The sequence below is a fragment of the Anarhichas minor genome, unplaced genomic scaffold (genome assembly GCF_050575085.1).
Source record: "Anarhichas minor isolate MPS153535 unplaced genomic scaffold, ASM5057508v1 ptg000030l, whole genome shotgun sequence".
NCBI lineage: Eukaryota > Metazoa > Chordata > Actinopteri > Perciformes > Anarhichadidae > Anarhichas > Anarhichas minor.
Window position 1 is genome coordinate 3129163 of NW_027466476.1, and position 19324 is coordinate 3148486.

General features: G+C 41.4%; 2 protein-coding genes across 7 annotated transcripts in view; both read right to left on the bottom strand.

Moving 5' to 3' along the window:
- The window catches only part of dtx1 (deltex 1, E3 ubiquitin ligase), a 34088-nt gene extending 24370 nt beyond the window's left edge, over positions 1-9718 (bottom strand). Inside the window, exons 1-3 of one of the 6 annotated variants that reach the window (XM_076104948.1) lie at positions 2805-4633; positions 1704-1836; positions 576-733 (exon numbers count right to left, since the gene is read on the bottom strand). In XM_076104948.1, coding sequence (XP_075961063.1) covers positions 576-630 — 55 coding nt within the window. In that variant the 5' untranslated portion in view covers positions 631-733; positions 1704-1836; positions 2805-4633. Of the gene's footprint in view, positions 1-575; positions 734-1703; positions 1837-2804; positions 4635-8157; positions 8797-9238 lie in introns of those variants that run through there. The other 5 variants (XM_076104940.1, XM_076104945.1, XM_076104951.1 and 2 more) reach the window with 5 other exon arrangements.
- Positions 9719-11111: 1393 nt separating this feature from the next.
- On the bottom strand, positions 11112-17423 carry slc20a1a (solute carrier family 20 member 1a). The gene is made up of 11 exons (XM_076104371.1): positions 17264-17423; positions 15696-16345; positions 15415-15555; positions 15235-15320; positions 14712-14808; positions 13256-13375; positions 12797-13006; positions 12171-12642; positions 11905-12090; positions 11733-11817; positions 11112-11641 (listed from the first exon to the last, which is right to left on the bottom strand). Exons 2-11 carry the CDS (start codon positions 16042-16044, stop codon positions 11486-11488), a joined length of 1902 nt encoding a protein of 633 aa, XP_075960486.1. The 5' UTR covers positions 16045-16345; positions 17264-17423; the 3' UTR covers positions 11112-11485.
- Between the last annotated feature and the right edge of the window lie 1901 nt (positions 17424-19324).

Consider the following 19324-nt stretch of genomic DNA (forward strand, 5'->3'; position numbering starts at 1 on the left):
ATAGCAGAAATTTTGACTGTGCCACAGATGAAGTCCGACTTGTTTGACGTGGTGATGGGTAGGTCATTTTATTTACCTCATGTGCAAGTAGTTCACTCCATAGTTTGCTTTTCCCTTTTTCTCCGACAGTAAATTCTTGTTGAGTATTTTTCGGGAATAATGATTCTGCTTTAAGTAACAAGTGTGAAGCGCTTTGTTAAATTAATTGGTTTCAGACTTCCATGTGAAGTGTAAATAATTAGCCTTAAACAAGTACACTTCAACCTTAAATACATTGTTGTGGTGACTTTCGTTACCTTTTTTTATTAACAAATATCTTTCTGCCTCAATGCATCCAGATAAAAGGACAGAACAGAGTAGAAGTAATTGCCATTGAACTCTGGTCGAAATTCACCTTGAGGCCCCAATGATATAAATCCTAAGAGAGTTTGCAAGCTCATTAATAATGAAATATCTGGAAAAGTGGCTTGGTGGTGTGTGAGCAGCTCCTCTGAGGAGCAACAGTGGAAGTTGTTGAGGCCTCTGCCTGGAGCACCTGGTAAATACACAATGAACCAAGCTTTAGAAGCACTTACAGGTGACACGGAGAAAGAAGGAGAGGAGAGGATGGTGAGAGAAAAAGACTCCCATTGATATTCTGCTGAGCGCCTGCTTGTGTCATAGTAATTCCTTTCTCCTCTCATTTCCATTAGACCGAACAGCCGTTGACTGTGCATTCAGAACGCAAGCAATTCTGTAGAAAAACCAGAGAGCAAACAACTGCAACCAACCATGAGCATTATTACATGTTGCCTTATCCCTATTGACATCACAGCTGCGTTTAGTATTAGACCATTTACTGAATTACAGTACAAATGGGCATTAAGGTTGCAACTGGTGATTCTATTTATTGTTAGTAGTTATTTTGCAAATATTTAGTTATAAACCAAAGTATTGGACAAATATGCGTTTTGGACAATCAATAGAACTAGATGCAAAGTCAGGGGGTCACTATCCCTAGAGACATGATTTAAGCATGCCTAAAAAACGGCATTAGTAAGGATAAATGAAAGCTTGCATGTTAGTGAGCCCAAGTAGGCCTTCGAACTAAAAATGTCCTTCCCTGTGTCGTGCTTTGTGTGTACAATATGTTAATTCCAAATGGATCCATGTGGAATAAATAAAGTTGTATTGTAGATGGAGAGCATAGTCTGTGAGAGAACATATTCACTGAAAGGGTATTCAACAGAATTTGCTCCAAGTTACTTGGTCGTTTACTTGATTTTTCACAGGCTCATAGCAGAGCTGTGACTCCTGTCTGCGTGTTTAGACTTTAGGAAGATCTTTTTTGGGCCATTACAGTGGCTTACACTGGAACAATGACGACTGCCTCAACACCAAGATGCTTTCTAGAAAGCCATCCAGTTTCAGCTTTTGCAATTTGTCATAAAGTGGGCTACGGGTGCATTTTTTTTGTCAAATGAGTGAAAATGCTGAGACCAAAACAAGAAGTCCAGCACTGTGTTTCTGCGTTTCACATAGAATGATGAAGGGAAATCTGAACTTTGCTCGCTGCAAATGCTGGCAGCTCGAATTGCGTCATGCAGCTCTGGTCTCAGTCAAATTATGCCTTCTGTCAATTTTGACCAATTTGACCACCCCACCTGTTACAGCATCCAACATCCTAGACAGTAAGACATTTCAGGAGATGGAGGATAGTTTACCCAGTTTAGGGATGATGCCTCATTCCTATTCTTGCACCAGCAGACTGATCGGCTGAGGCAGACGACAGCCTACGATCTGACTGACCTCCCAGACCGGCCTGATCAGCAAGCAGCACAGAGAGCAGCTTTGAAGCTGATAAAAGAGAGCGAGATGCACTTTAGAAGTTAAAAGAGGTGACTCGCTGGATCAGAAGATATAAGGAGATGTTGAGAGAGGCTTCTGCTACCAACGCTGGAGGCTGCACAGCCTGCTCATCACTGTAACGCAATAAGGACATGGACAGAGCACACCAAAGCACTACAACCCTGGCAACAAAGGCGGCTCTGAAGACTGAATAGCAGCCTGACTTTAAAAGGAAGAAATTAAGTATTTAATAAGTGCTGAAATAATTATTTGATTCATTAATGAACACAACATTTTCTCTTACAAGCTTCTAAAATGTGAAGATTTGCTCCTTTTGTGTGTTTGATATACTGTAAATTGAATATTTTGGGGTTTTGAAATGTTGTTTGAAACAAAACAAGTAAATTCAAAACATCAGATAGGCTTTCGGAAATTGAAGTGGACATTTTTCCCTATTTTCTCACAGACTAAATGGTAAAAATCTGAAAAAAAGAATTGACAGATTGAACAATTAATGAAAATGTTTTTTTGTTGTAGGCCTAAATAAGTTATATATGTTATTTTGCTGCTGCTTGCTTTTTAGCTCCATACAGTCATTGTTTGAGTAACATTTCCTCCAATTTGTGTCAGTACAAGCAAAGAATCTTGTATAGTATTTCTTGTGTTGGCTGCTGACCATGTACATTACTTTGGACTCTAGTAGCTTGTGACAGACATCTGCCTCTGTCCTTCATATTCTATTGAGAAAATACTAAAAGGCCGGATTCATTTCCAATTAAAATAAGCACACTTTGAGGCACTGGGTGAGAGACTTCACAGCAACGAGACAAACCGCTGCATGTGTGTGAGAGTGAAAGTGCAGGGGAATGTGCACAGCTGAGGGTCTTTTCAGTGTTATTATCCCTCCCTCCACCCTGACTGTCACTTTCCATCAGGAAAACGCTCCACCTCGCCCTCAGTTCCCCTTCTCTCCTCACCTCTGTTAACTCCCCCTCCTCCCTCTCTACAGCGCCGCTCCAGTGCCTTTCCTGCCGACATCCAAGTGGAATCCAGCCAGCTGGTTGGTGTCTAAAGGACCCCTGTGTACAGTGACACCTTAGCACCGGCGTGACCCTTTTGATCCTGTCAAAGACCTTCACTGACTAACTACGCCAATTACAAAAAAAGCTCGAGGAGAAAAAGAACTTAGTCATTATATGTCGTGTCTGTTTATCTTTAGTCCACATGACTTTGGATGAGGTCGATAGGTGACTTGCTGAGAATGTATTGCTATCTATAGTGTACTGTACGCACTACCTCTTTGGATCAAGTATAACTGCACACAGCAGTCCTAAATGTCTAAGCCATAGAAGAGCAGAGCTAAATAACTCAATGTGTCAGCAAACATCCCCGTGCTGCTGATGACATGTGCTCCACTTGTAGACACATATAAAAGCGCCTGATTCCGTCTGGTTTGTACTAATAGTGTTGTTTCTTGACGTCTCTGTTCTGAAGAGCCTCCGGGCTCCACTCTTTGCTCATTCTGCTTTCTTCTGACGCAAGTGGGATTTCACAGTCAGAGCTGATGCATACAGCACCTGACCTTTCGCACGTACATAGCGGGAATCCTTTTTACAGCTTCCTCCCACAGACCACCAAAACAGTTCCCACACACATTTACTACATGCTAAACTACATTAAAGAAGAAAACCTAAAAGCACGGCCGTCTTCGACAACCTGCAGCATTTCATATGCTCTGCAAGTTTCCAGGCAGTATCACAACCACTGTGGTTTGTCAGTTTAACACAAAGCAGACATGAGAACGTGACCGTCTCTTCTTTGTTTTCTGGTGGTTTTCAATGTAATTAGTCAGGAACGGCTGTCAGCAGAGGGAAGTGGGCCAGAGGAGAGGAGGTTCTCACGCCTGTGGAAGCAAAACAAACAAAGCCCCGCTCCGGCAACACAGCAGCCAACAGCCGCTGATAGGGGTTATCTCTGCAGTCACACATGGGCCATCTCAATGCGCACCGAAGCAACTGTAATGGCCCTTGTAACTCCGGGAACCCAAACACAATAAAATAAGACATAAATTGCACACTACATTCTGTCTCTAGGATTTTAAGTTGAATTGAAATTTTGTTTTGTGTAGAAAAAGATGTACGTAACTATAAAGATACTGCAGCTATATGTTTTTTTTTTCATTTTTCCAATGAGGATGAGGATTTTTTGGACATAAAAATATGCTTGGGGCCTGGTGGGAGTTTCCCTTGGCAGCGGTTGAATGACATCTGCGGGCCGGCGTTGCTAGGAGACGAAAAGTCAACTTCTGTGGTGCGCTGCTACACGTCATATATCCCCGTATAGCCTACGAAGAGAGATCAAAGAAATGTTTCCCCTCTTTCCAACAGGCCAGCATAGCGTGGACAAACATAAGCTTTTTAAACCTGCACTCAGGGTCAGTAGAACAAGCTGCAATCACTCAACATCCCATAATGCGATTCAAATCACGACACCGTAACATATCGGGTCAGGGAATAACGTGGAGAGCACGTAAATGAAAGATGGGACAAGCAACTGTGAAACAAGTCGACCGCCAGCTGATTAACTGCCGGTGTAGCCATCGGAAGTGAAGTGATGTTTATAGTAGCTGCCTTGCACCTGTACATCAATTAAGTAATTCATTATGTTAACATTACCTGGTAAGTGAGTCATTTCCCCTCTGTTGTGTCTTTTGGATGTTTTTTATGTGCTCAAAACATGTCAAAATGTCTTTTTGTCATTGTGTCTCCTTTTTACTGTGTAAAGCACTTTGGTCAACTGCTGGTTGTTTATAAAATGCAAATATATATAAACTGACTTGACTAGACTCACAACAAAAGTCAATTCCTCTTGCGGTAACGTGGCTAAAGCACAATGACAGTAACCAACAGGATATCTCAGTATTTAAGAATAACATTCAAGTTTTGAATGGTGCTGAAGTTAGATCCCTGATTTAGTTATCTTCTATGAATGCACACTTGCTTGTCTCTCTGCTTGTCGCCACCTCTCCATCTTCAGGGAAAACACAGAAGAGGTAAATGCTTAAAAGCTAGGCAGCAGAAGCCATAGCTGCAGTGTGAAATCCATCAGACAGGCCACAAGTGTTGGTATATGATGGAGATGGCAGATAAGCCCATGTGTTTTGCTATGGGAGTGGGTGTAGTGAAAGGGGATCAGTCCACAGCAGTGTTTAGAGGATCAAAGCCCCTCTGGGGAGGAGAACGGATCGATCCTCTTTGGCTGGCAGCCAATCCTCTCCCTGCCTTCAGCCAGATATTCATCCACACTATATATAAGCCTCTAAGCCTTCAGTCGTACTGTATATATATATAAAGCACTGGGGTTCAGGATTTCGCCACAGACTGGTGTTCTTCACCAGAAGTTGTATTATGAACCTTATACCCTGTGTTTTTCAATACCAACGAAATACAGATTGTGTTTAGGCTGCTCTCCACGGAGATAGGCCCTGCCGCATCGCCTTTGGTGCGTGCGTTGTGGTAATGATACTCTGATTAGAGGGAGCCATGGAGATAAACTATAGCTGTTGTCTCATTAGTCGGAGTAACTCTGCCTGGTTCCCACCCACAGGAGCTCCTCCCAAAACCCACAGGGGGAGCACGGCACCCCCACACAGCCTGCAGGGACAGCACACAAACACCACAGCGGGCAGAGTGCACCATCATCAGCAAACTCACAGATGTAAAGAAACAAGGATATATAAACACACAGGGGACACCAAGAACACTCGACTCTCTTTCCAGCTTTTGCCAAAAAGAAAGCCTCAGAGGACGACATCACTGGCTCTGAGACAAAATGGGGTTCCACACAGGGACACTCCATAAGCCTGCAACAGAGCAAGTGGCTATGGGTGACGTGCTGAGCTGCAAATATAGCAAACATCCGATGCGAAACAGATGCATCACAATCCACAAACTCACTGGGGCCCTTTGTGTAAGCAGCAGTGTAACAACATCACTACAGCCTGGAAGCTAGGCCTCATGGGAGCTCGGGTCGATGGCTGTGGCCGGGTAGAGGTTTGCTCATGGTAATGGTAATGTCTGACAAATGGCTCAGTGGCTCATCTCGCAGCCAGTCAACCCCAGACACATGTGCTGCTCTGTCTTATGTTCTACCGAGGGGAAGACACCAACACCAAGAGCAGAAATCCTCTTACACTATACTAAAACTCTCCTGGCAGTCATGAAGAAATACTAACACTCTCATATTCAGCATTCTAAACAACTCTATTTCTTCATAAAGAATAGAAAAATGCTGCTATATCAAGCTGTAAATAGCCAATACATTTAGTGTTCCATCAATATACTTTCATATAGGGTTCCAGGCCCTTTCCATGCATCAGTAGCCTTCACATCTGGCTTTGATTTTTTATGTAGCCCTTCTATAAATATTGCAGGGATCAAAGAATACATAATACTTGCCTATTGTCTACATGTTGGGATTTCTTTTGATGATTTAATAATAAAACGTAATGAAATGTACCTTTAAATGCGTCAACACAAGTGTCCTGTCCAGCATGAATGTAACAACATTGGTATCACAAGTGATATCAGAAAAGGATAATTCAAGTTTTTTTTATTTATTTTTTTTTTTTTTTTAAATCAAAAAATGTAAAACGTCTATCCATTAGAGATCTTTTAAAACGTTATTTTGATGTAAATATCTATTTCTAAAGGACAAACATGTCTTCGCCCAGTGTCACATACCACAGAATGTACAGCCTGAGCTAGCTTGCAACGCCCATCTGTGGAGTTTGGTTATCATCAAAACACACGTAACTAAAACGTATTACAGTTGTTGGTATTTTTGCAGTTTTTATATATTTAGAGAAACATTTAATTTGTAACCATGATCAGGCCAGACGGAGCTTCTCCAAGGACGTTTACAAATGTGAGCTGTATTTGTTATTATTCTGGGTTCTGAATAACACTGGCTAAATCTAAATCTACAAATATGTATTAATGCAAATGTGATGAAGATTTGCTAATTAATGGAAGGTGAAATAATGCAGATTTATGCACAGTGAGGTCACCTTCTGTATGTCCCATGTGTATATCTCCCTGTGCCTCTTGATATGCACTAATGTTGTAAATGCCTTCAAATAAGAGACTCGTCTCTGACTTACAGTGAGAGTTTTACTGCTCATGCTTCACATCAATGAGTTGATGACACGTTGTTTTTTTTATTGTTGACGCGACCTGTTCCTAGAGCATCTAACACAGGAGTCACCGTGATTGATATCTGACTCTAACACGGTGATGTGTAGCTGAATCAGACTAGAACAATAATTCAGGCAGCTGATATTTGTCCACTGCTGCTTCTACTAGATGTCTAAAACTTTCCCCATATCTTTGCCTCTAACGCTGGGAGAGCAGGAAGGTGATTGCACACACAGAGCAGGACACAGAGAGTGTGTTGAGCCTTGGTGGAGCACAGCACACAAACATCTGGTCTTCTTTAAAAAGGCAGCAGTCATTAGAGAGAATTACAGTCAACAAAGCAAAGGTTATACTACTGTTATGGACAGAGGTAATTAATCTCCAGTCTATGTTGGTCCCACGCTCTCCTGCAGAACCCACATTTAACGTATAAACTCTTTGATTAGCCACTCAGTAGTTTAGGTATAGTGGAATATTGCTGATATTAGCAGTTTTTTTTAATATACAGTTATATTTTTAAAATACATTTTTTCCATGTGGAGTGTAATAAATGAGGGTGAATTATTGGTTAGTCTCATACAGTAACTGTGTCCAGGGACTTTATCACCGACCACTATTGTGATTGCCATGCTCACATCTGAATGACAACACAGCTGATGAATACAATCAGATGAGAAGCGTGAGAAGCGCCGAGCTACAGCACTCATTTGCCCGATGAATGCACAGCCCCTCCAACATGGTGACCTTTGGGAAGGTTGTGGCATTCCAGCAGCCGCATAAAGACACTCCCGACTGAATAAATCATTGCTAAACATCATCTTTATGTCCCGTTTGTTGCAACACTTCTTGGCTCATCTACGTACACGAGTCCCAAAGCAGATGGGACATTCAGGACTTATTTATACCCCTGAAAGTTACATAACATTTGTGTTGAAACCACATCAAGGCTGGCTCTGTTGTAATCGGTCCCCAATGTGATCATATGACATTATTTGTGGTGACGACAGCCAAACATGATTCATTTATTTAACTCTTTCAGATGTTAGAGGTACTGGGTAATCATCCCAACCACCCACATCATCTGTCCATTCGTTGACATCTTTGTGCATAGACAGGATATTGCCACGCCTCTTACCTGTGTCCTGTCGAAACTGGTGCATGGACTGCAGGTCGATGATGTATGAAGAGAGCTGGGCATCCACCTGCCCCAGCACTACAGTTCCCCGGGCGTCCCCCTTCAGTACATTCTCAATATGGTGGCAAACCGCTGCACTGTAGGGCCTCCAGCGCCCATGTTCATTCAGCCACTCCCAGACCACCACCCTGGCCAGGTTCTGAGGGGGGTATCCCAGCCCGTTGCCGGGCAGCAGCAACCCTGATCCTGGACGAGCCATCTCCTTTGAGGTGTCTGCGCTTCAGCTGCTGGCTACGTCCAGGGCTACAACAGCACTGCCACCCTGCCAGTCAACTGACACACTGGAACAGTTTCATCAGCGCCAGACAGAAAGAGCTTGAATCAGCGATTAGTATTGTACTCCTCAATTATCTCATGCTGCTTTCACGCGAGCAGCTCTGCTGGAGTCATCGTCTACAGGTGCTTTGTGACTGCTGGCTCTTTGATCAGCCAAAAGCAGCCTAGCTGTCCTCTGGTGTCTTGTGGTGTTTGAAGTGGCAGACGTTGACGACGATGATGGTGAGATTTGCAGCTGTGGCAGCCTTCAGTGCTTCACAGCCGACCACAGCAGATCAGCAGCAGGTAGAGAGGAGACACACTCTAAACAAAAGCACAGGAACAGAAACACACCGGTAAACAAATGATGTGATTTATCCCAGTCAAGCACTGTTTCAGAGAAGCTCATTGCTGTGCCCATTAGTGGCCTGTGCCTCTTGGCAAATCTGTTTACACTGTTTAAATTGCAGTGACAAATGTATATGAGCTGTTTCAGCAGCAAAAATAATTGTGATTGTCATCAGATTGGTGTAGCGGGGACAGAGCGGTGCACATAAACAGCCAGATGCTATCATAATCCCAGCAGGCAGAATACCACTCTGACATTTTGCACATAGAAAGCTGTTCAGGTGCAGTAAATGCAAAGCCAGGGACATTGTCTTTGTTGCTTCTATGATTTATCATGGGATTTAATCTTACGGCTCATACTGAATTGTTTTTCGTATAGCATGCACAACACGCACAAATTGATTCGGGCGATACAGACCTGTAGGCTGCAGTTGTGGTGCTGGTACCACACATCTGTCAGGTATAGGCTGCATATCACAGGCTCCGGGTCGAAAATCCGATTGCAAAAGAAAAAAAAAAAACGAGGTGCGAATCTCTAAAACGCACCTGCCTTTTCACATCAGGGATTTGTACGTTTTCTCTTATCCTTAAAGTCCACCTCCTACAGCTCCAATGGTGGTATTGCAGAAAACCAAGACGTCGTTTGGCCGTGGATCTGCTACAGACTACACACCAGCTTGTTGGTCTGCTGGGTTAAAGTCAATGCATGCCCCAGTTGCACGGTTGTCAGTGTGTGAGGTGCAGAGCCATTCCGCTGTAGACGCGCATTTCTGCCTGTTACGCCAAACAGCATGCATTAACATCGTAAACACGCATTTTCATGCCGTCCGCAAATTACGCACAAATGTCCAGAAGCACCTGTATGGGTCGCCGTTGAAATCCCCCTTGGTGTCAATTACGTCAAAACATAACGATACAACTTCCGCTATCTGGTTTCAAAATAAAGCCCCTGCTGACACATGATTTCACTTAGTGAGAAAGAAGAAGTAAAAAACCCACACTCATCCCCCAAACATTTCCATCTTACTAAATGGTCAGGGAGAAATCTGACTCCCACACAGACATGTTAGTCTTTAACGGGTAAAGATTAGATATACAGACATATTTATTTTTGGTGTTGATACGGCTTCCAAATAGTAAAAAGGATGAAAAACAAAAGCATTTGTTTTTATTGGTGGTCTATTATTGGTCTTCTGATGCCTTATTTGACTCTTCTTCATTGAAATGAGGGTGCTGATTTATTTGCTACATAATAATACAACCTTTCTTAAGAACTGTGAACAACAATAAAACCTACATATGGATGATGGAGATTTTTAATATGCAGATGCAGATTATTTGGTTAGATGCTTTCGAAAGTAAGCAGAGAGGTGGAAATGTCTGAATCAAAATTGTAAAGAAGATTTCATGGTTGAATGATATGGATATTTTTGCTGGTGATAACACAGTCCCATCTGCTGGCAAAATAATGTATCTGCAATTGGTAGAAAAAAAGATTTTTTTGGCAATCCTCAGCAGACAGAAAGACCCTCGGATAATAGCTTTGGATATGTGTGTTTTATGATAAAGGTCACTGCTCACACTTATATTCAGTGAATGTGGACTGGGACAGAATATGAACTGTACAGAATAGAAGTATTTTAATGAAGTATTCCCCTTTGTTAAATTGCAGGGCATGCTTTTAAATTGGCTTAAGCCAGGTTCACTTGCTAGCTTCATATCGTATACTACTCTGCACGACAGGTGCAAAATCAAAGGAACTCCCCCCAGTGCATGTAGGTTTGCTTAGGCTACATTTGGGCAAGAAAGATCAAATCTTTCTGATGAATCTGGGAGAGACCACGATGGCGAAGGCTCATCCACTTCAAATCCTACCAACGGCATCAATTATCTGGAGAAGAGCACCACCGTGTGGCCGTTTGGTGTTAGTAAACCTTCTGCAGGAAACTAAACTCTAAAGTTAGTGTCCAACTTTGTGGAATAATTTGAGAGGTATTTTTGCAGAGCGACTGGTTGATGATGTATTTTTACGAATTAATTTGGCAGTATTTAAAGTAAATAAAAGTAACTGCACCTTTGCCAGCTACATCAGTGCTGCTTACATATACATTATCCTGAAGCCAGTCTACATAATGGGTAGCCTAATTTTTAGGCATTTTTAGCACACGCACATACACAGTAGTGTGTTTTACAAAAAAGTGTGAGGCTGAGAAAGTACATTAAAAGGGGAATTTAAGAAAATATGCAAAAATGGAGAAAATGGAGTAAAATACATTGAAATTAATAATTCCTTAAAATCAAGCAACGGGTTGTTTAATCACATCCAAATACGCAAACATAGAATACAACTGTTTGTTCTTTGTCAGTGAAAATTGAATTATTTGATTTTTATTACATATTGCTATTATACAAATATACATTGGAATATACAAAATCATAGGATATTTGAACAGTGTTATTAGATCCTACATCATTCATGGACATATTCTATATGAGATAACATCATTGGCTTGACCTCGAAAAACACTTTGAATTATATTATAAACATCATTAAAAGAAATCAACTGGAACATGTTTGTTGGCACAGTTTAATAAGTCAGTCAAACAAAAACTGTTGGTTGCAGTCCGTCAGTTGGAGTCCCAGCGTAGCTGGGCAGTGTGAGGCTCACAGAACTACATAAATGAAGAGCGCCATGATGGCAGCACTGATCAGCCCAGAGATAGGAACCGTAACAAACCAAGCGATGAAGATGTTCCTGAACAGACGCCAGTCAACCGATTTCCTGGAGCGCAGCCATCCTACAGCCACCACAGATCCCACCTGTGTCAATATAAAAACACATTGGGTTCATGAATATGCAATACTGTGTTAACACAGGCTCAAATTGGAACCTACTTTTGAGTATCGTTACCTTGCAGTGGGTTGTGCTGACAGGAAGACCAACATTGGATGCCACAACAACTGTGAGTGCTGACGCTAGCTCAATGCTGAATCCACTAAATTGGAAGAAAATATGTTAGTACGCTTAGACTATCAAATATATTAGAATTTTAGTTGTTATAGGATATAAATGTGTGGCATACCTGGAGGGTGTAATGGGTGTAAGGTCTTTGCCGAGGGTTTGCATCACTCTACGTCCCCATACCCAGAGTCCAGCGCAGATGCCCACTCCGCCGTAAAGAAGCAACCAAATGGGGGTAGGTGCGCTGGACACCACAGAGCCGCTCTCATACACAAGCCAGAGGGCCACCAGTGGACCAATCGCATTGCTAGTGATAGAAATGGCTTATGTAACAACTCAGAAACAGCACATACATAAATTCCTCAGGAGAAAACCCCCCTTGCCTACCTGACATCGTTCCCTCCGTGAGCAAAAGAGCCAAAGCACGCTGTGAGTATCTGCAGGAACTGGAAAAGCAAGGAGACGGCTGGTTGGTCGACCTCCAGCTCATCCTCTTCCAGAGCGATGCCCCTGCCAGCTTCCTGAGTCACGCTCTCTTCCTGAACTGCACTTCCATTGGTCACTGCTGAGCTGTAGCTGCTGTAACTGCCCACCCTCGGTCTTCCTTGCAGCTCACCATCCTGGTCCTTGTGTTTAGGATCTCCTTGAATGCCATAAATTGCCATGGTGTAGGAGGTGTAGCTGTTGTTCCTCCTAATGGGTCGCTCCTCTGTATCACTGTCACCAATGCAGTCACCGACCTTAGTCACATGAAGCTTGTGTAGCAGGTCTTTGTAAAGGCCAGAATCTTTGTGGATCGTGTGGGACCGTCCACTGTGAGGATCAGTGATCATCATGGGGCCAACAGTGCCATTTAGACCTATGAAAATTAAAAAAAATATTGTAATTTAATTGGTGAACTTAGTCAGAATTACTTGTAGTTATATAACCAGTGAGGTCAATATTTTGACATTTACAATTAATACGAATAAAGCGTAAATTAGGTCATTCATTTCAAGCCATTCATTTCTCACCATTACTGAAATCCAAGTCTTTGGTTTCCATGTCATTGTTGTCCAAGTCGGCTTCCTCTGAGCCTCCAAGTTTGAAAGCCACCTTCTCACTGTCTGCTGGTGGAGTCTGGTGTTTAGGGTCACGAGGTGTTGAGGGCTGCTCTGCTGGCGCACGTTTGCTGGAGTTCTTCTCCATTAGTGGAGTTTCACAGGGAGCAGCGGCTGTTTCTCCTGAATTACATGACAGTGTTCAACTGAGATCAAGTGACACACATTTCAGGCAAGGCTTATACAAGCTTGTTTGTGCAAGACAAAAAGTTTAACTTCAAAATATCCTATTAACCATTAAATCTATTTTCATTGTTCCTAGCTGCTCAAGAATTTGGTGTGCAATTTCAGCCAAAATAACTACATTTTTCATTACAGAGCAAAAAACATTTGTTTTGCTAAAGTGCAAGATAAAGAGTAAGATTAACTCACGTTCGATTTTCTTCTTCAGGTATGGACAGACAACGAACCAAACGACCAAGGCTGTGATGAAGCCACAGCCCAGCGCAATGCACAGTGTACCCCACCATGGCACTCCGTCAAAACCCAACACTGTTTACGCGAGACAGGAACATTAGAGAGAACTCTGTCTCAGATAAGGTGAAACAGAAACTGAATTGCTTCTTTCATTTATTCACAACCGATGCTGAGCCTTTCAAAACAGTGAGAAAAGAATCTGTTAGTAGCCTACTTACACATTCCTATAATGTTTAGCCTACATTTAGAGACATTGTAACATCTCTGACATAATACATATGGTATCATGTTATTGTTCCAGGAAAAAAAAAAGTGATATGTTTTCCAAAGTAACCGTTCCTGTCTCAAGAGTTGTGGTCAAAATGTCTCAACGACCTCAGTATGTAGTAGTAGTATCAGTATGCTCTTACAGACAACAGTATCAGCAAGAGTACACACTCCTCCAAGCAGATAGTGTCCAAAAGAGCAGCCTTGCAATCAAGTGATTATATGCTCACTATACTATTCTTTCAATGCTTACACAGAATAGCTTAATTGCCGTTGTTGTAACTGCTAGAATTAGATGGCTTAAGGAAGGTTAGTATGACAATATTGAATTTTCCCTCACAGACACAACTTACCTGTTTGCTCATGTAGACAACAGCAGGTAAACAACAAACAAGAAGCCACACGGTAAAGGAAGGGGCTTTCATTATCAACATATATGTGAAGCCATGATGACCACAAACATTGTTGATTTACATAAAATAATGTATTTCTGTATCTCTGTATCAGAAACAAAATGTTGGCTGGAACATGTGTGTGTGTGTGTGTGTGTGTGTGTGTGTGTGTGTGTGTGTGCGCACTCTGCTGTATTACTCTGTAAGTTTGCATTGCAGGAGTTATGGTGTTATATCTCGTGACCCACATACACCGGCCTGCAGCCTTCAGTGAAGGGCCCAGGCCAGTTGACTTCTTGATAAGTTCAATCCTGCAAATGAAACAAAAAGGAGTGGAAATCGTCCATTTAATAAGTTGTTTCTTTCTCAAAGTTCCATTTAACTGGTTTTACTTTATTCTTGTGGTGTTTGGTGGCTTCAGTGTTCTGCAATTCTGTCTTAATTAGGGTCCGACTGTTTTATCACATGGTGTTATTTTAAAGAGAACAGTGCATCACAAAGAAATGCCAGGGTAGACGTGTTTTTGGTGGATGAAATAAGGTCCAAAATGACCAAAACAAAAAAGATCTACAGTTTTTAAAATCTAATGTTTCTTCTTTGTTTGTCACCTACTTTGTCCTAAGAAGACTGTCATCAACTCTCCTCTGTGTCTCCTGTGACATTTACTCAGACCTCATGTTGCTCCAGCGATTTCAACAGCTGCTGTGTGAATCAAAAGAAGCGTGGGTGTAGCATGTGGACGTTGTACTCACTTGGTGCTCCTGTAAACATGATGGAGAAGAGGTTGGTGCCCATAGTGATGGCGTAGAAGATGGGAAGAGCTCTGAGGCCGTTGGGTACAGGGTCAGCCTGTGGAAATCGATGTATGAGCCCAGGAGTTGTTAGTAGTTCCAACAAAGAGACATTTCCCCTCTAAACTCCTTTGGTTGGGGCTCGGCTCTTAGGTTGGGAACCACTGGATTAAACTACCTAACAGTATGTAAATGCTGCCTGAGCACTGACCCATCAGTATTAAACATCTAATAATGTCTCCGGAGACTGATTTCTGCAGAATAAGAACTTTCATTTGTAATACTAAAATACATTATGATAATAGTGCCAATGTACGTGCATGCAAGTATCATTTTGAATGAAGGACTTTTACTTATTTTCATATTGTGCTTCTGGTACTTTAACTTATGTAAAGGATATTAACTCTTCCTCCACCATTGATGGCTTCAGATAACACATTTCAACCATGTACACTGGCTAGTGGTACAGTAACGTTAGGCTTACCTTGCTCAGAATGAATTTGCGAACAAAATAGAAGAGAATTCCTGACATGATGCCTGACAGCATAGGTGACAGGAACCAGGATGCCACTTTGGAAAGGAAAGACATTTTAGCGACACTTGTATTTCACATTAAGCAGATACTTGATTAAATATATGGGCGACAACAACAACATATATTCACCAATGCGCAGTAGCTCCATCCATTTTACCCCTTGGTGACCTCTGGCTACCATGGAGAAGCCAATTGTTGCTCCAACAATGCAGTGGGTTCCAGAAATGGGGAGCTTCAGGAAAGATGCAACCAGCTGCCACACAGCGGAGCCTGTAGGACAAAAACATGAGCAAGGCCTGTTCTCACAATCTGAAAATATATCTGTCTTATATGTGCTCTGCTTTACTTTCACTGCACCATTCCAGCAAGTTAAAAAGAAATGTCTATGTCACATACATATGAGTGCTTACCAAACATTGCACTTATCGATCCTGCCATCAGGACGTGTTCAGAGCCGTTGTACATCTGGACGTCAATGATGCCGTTTCGGATGGTCTCGCTGACTTTGGCCCCCAGCAGCACCGAGCCCAACGTCTCAAAGACAGTAGCCAGGATGCAGGCCTGACGCAAGGTGACCACTCCGGAGCCCACTGCAGTACCGAAGGAGTTTGCCACATCATTGGCCCCCACAGAGAAAGCCAGGATGAAGGCTATGATGAAGCCTAACACCAGCAGCCACAAGTAGCCTGACATGGTGGACTGGGAGGCCAGAGCTATTGTAGTGGCAGCAGCCAGGGTTGCTAGTGTCGTTGTATCCATCACTACTTGAAATTCAATTTAATTAAAATTAGAGTTTAAATTAGAGTTAATCCAAACCAATGGATTGTGGTTTAATGGTGACGTATGAGGTAATATGTGTTTATAAATAAATTTCTACCACAAAAATGGAATACCCTGAGTTTCTTTCCCCTTAGTTTACTTCCAATAGTACTAATGGGAAGAAATCAAAATGTATTGCTAGCTAGGTATGTAGGGTTTGTGTGTAGGCTTCATCATAAAATGACAGCTTATAGAGACGAGAGAGACGTCCATTGTGGCAGCGAGCCTCTGATGATACGCACTGCAAAAGCACATCAAATACCCAAGTTAGTTGTTAATGCTCCTTATTTACTGGTTCAAAAACAAAGTTGAGTTACATATTAACAAGAACCAAAATAGCTGACAAGACCAAACAGCGTATATCATTTTGTTCTGCAGGGATGATTTATTACGTTGTGGCAAAGGGAAGTGGATATGAGAAAGTGTTTTATATCAGTAGTAAATCATTAGGGTGAGCCACATTAATTAAAGGCATCAAATTGCTCTAGAGCATAACATTACTGTAAACCTATCTGTCTGAACAGGAGGTAATAGAGACCTGAGTCAATTATAACATGAGATGAAGTGTGGGTATATAACAAAATTATTTTTATGACAAAACAGAAGCCTAAATTATGCAATGTACATTTTTTTACAAGTATCCATTTCCCACCGTATACTAAAGAATGCTCTCATACTTTAAGGGTTGTTGAAGTAAATCTGGTACCCATTGTTATGAGTATTGTCATCATTTGAATGATGTTGGACGTAGGGCTGTAGTACAACAGTGTAGGATGTTCTAGGATTTGCTATTGTTAAAATATAGCTAAATCAAATGAAATCCGTGAATGTCATGAAAGCTAATGCAGTAATTATTTGACTTTAATGACTTAAATGTGTCCGTGTAGCAACAATAAACAGGTTCACAATGAGCGTCGCAACATTTTAGTAGCTTCTAAAATGCCAGGTGCGTTGTACAATCACAAAGAAATCAACTTAAAAATTCAAAAAGCTGCAAGTAATAGGCGTATTTCTTCATTTTGAACAAATTTAACACCGGTATAGAAAATAGCGGTATGTTAATCTTCTAAACTGACATTGCATAATAATTCAAATGGAGCGACATTACAGGAGAGAAACAGAAGAAGCAACGCGAGAGAAAATAAAGTCAAATACTTACATATGTGACCAAACTGAAAGTTTTCCGCTGCGTGTTTTGGGCCAACGCACTTGGTGTGTGCTGTTGCGAGGTGAGGAACAGCCTTGTGCAAATTGAAAGGATGATATTTACTGTTGGAGGACCGCAGTCTGTAACGTTTGCAGGCTCCTGTTGGAGGTCGGTTTATATATTGAGCTGGTTGAGTACACGCCTTTTCCGAACCGGTCATGAGACCGCTGTTGCCTAAAGCTAATGTTTAGCTTGTTTGTTGGCAGGGAGGAATAATTACAGTTGTCTTTGATTGCGTTGCTTGACTGCATATGAGCCCCAAATCCCTATTTGTGTTTTTCCTCACCACCATGGAGACACACAGATGTCTATTGTTTTGCTTAAATATTCTTGTTCCGAAAGAAACTACATTTCAGGCTGCAGTGTGTTTATGGTAATCAAGGTTTATTATTGTAACATTATGTGTAATATTTACAGAATTGGATACTATGTATAGTTCTACTTATTTCGTGTAAATACAAATAAGAAAGACAATGTGCATGTGCGACTGCCGACCCACTCTGGCCTCCACTCTGGTGCCACCTATTGGCCACACCTAATATAAGGTTTTAAAAAGGAGTCTCTTTTTTACTGTATTTATATATTTTATTTTTATTTTATTGAGACAAATAATATCAACGACATACATACATGCTATTATTGAGCTTATACACTAGATGTCTCTCTCTCTCTGCATGTCGCGATGTCAATGTTAAAGAATTCTCACCACAGAAAAATGTACTTTGCCACATATTGATCACACTGAACTAAGGTGTAGGCGATGGAGAATCACCTGTAGTATGGATAGCTCATTTGGCAAGTGTAGCTAAGCAGTATGTGAAACAACAGTCTCAAACTATGTTACTGATTTACCTGTTATTCACCATTCACCTGTCACTTTACTGAGAAACTCCACAAAACTGTGAGGCCGCTTCCAACATCAGCAAAATTGACTCTTTTTTGAAATGCTACACTGCCTCCAAATCTGCTGATGGGTTCCTCTTCATTACTCATTTATTTAGTTCCTGCAGATTATGTAGTTAGGCTTTGTGACATCTGACAAGTCAACCCGTGTGCACAAATGCTACCTGTGTGGAATATTTTGACCTCTCCAAAGCATGGAGCAAGTGCAAAGGGAAGTGACTCACACATGTACTGAAAGGAAGGTGACAGACGCAGTCAGCACAGTTTAACCTGCACCACCACATGCTATTTATATATGCTTCAGATCATGTTAAAAGGTGACAATGAGCACTTATAACCACGCCATTTCATGTTGGTAAACTGATGTTGGAAACAACAGTTTCAAATTTTCTGTAGCATTTTGTCAAGTGGCAAATATCTTTATAGATATTTAGATTATTAGACATTTATGTTATCACTTGTTCAATGTTTTTTAACATATAATTAATATCCCTAGACCCATCCCTGCCAGCTCTGAGATACCAAAAATACACAAATATAATACATAACAAAACAGTAAAGTGAGAAACATACACACAAGGGGGAAACAAATCTACATTGGACTCTCTATGGGCATGCCCATACATAGTTGTGCATACCCATATACATGTAATCATACCGGTACTATACAACACTACTCACATTGAGTGTCACATGGTAAATGCACATATTCACCCACAAAAATAAATGCTGCAATCAGCTACGAGCATTGTGTATAGATGTCCATTATCCACCTACAACTTGGTCCAATTTACTTGTTAAGGCGGTTTCTTTAGTTGCTTTGAATAAGCTTAAAAATACGTATTATGATACATGGGGCTCCATGTGCTTTTTAAAATCAAGCCAAATACCAGATAATCAAAACTGAATCATTATTCAAGGCCCTATTTGATTGCAAGGTATCAGATATAGAAAATTTGGTAAGAACTTTTATACTAATAAACATTGGCAACTTTTGCCTGCTTGTCTTATATAAATACATGTTGTCATGTTAGGGTTTTGTTCTATTGTCAAATGAATAACAAACACATCAAGTTTATTTTTGAATAACAAAATGGAATTTGCAAAGGC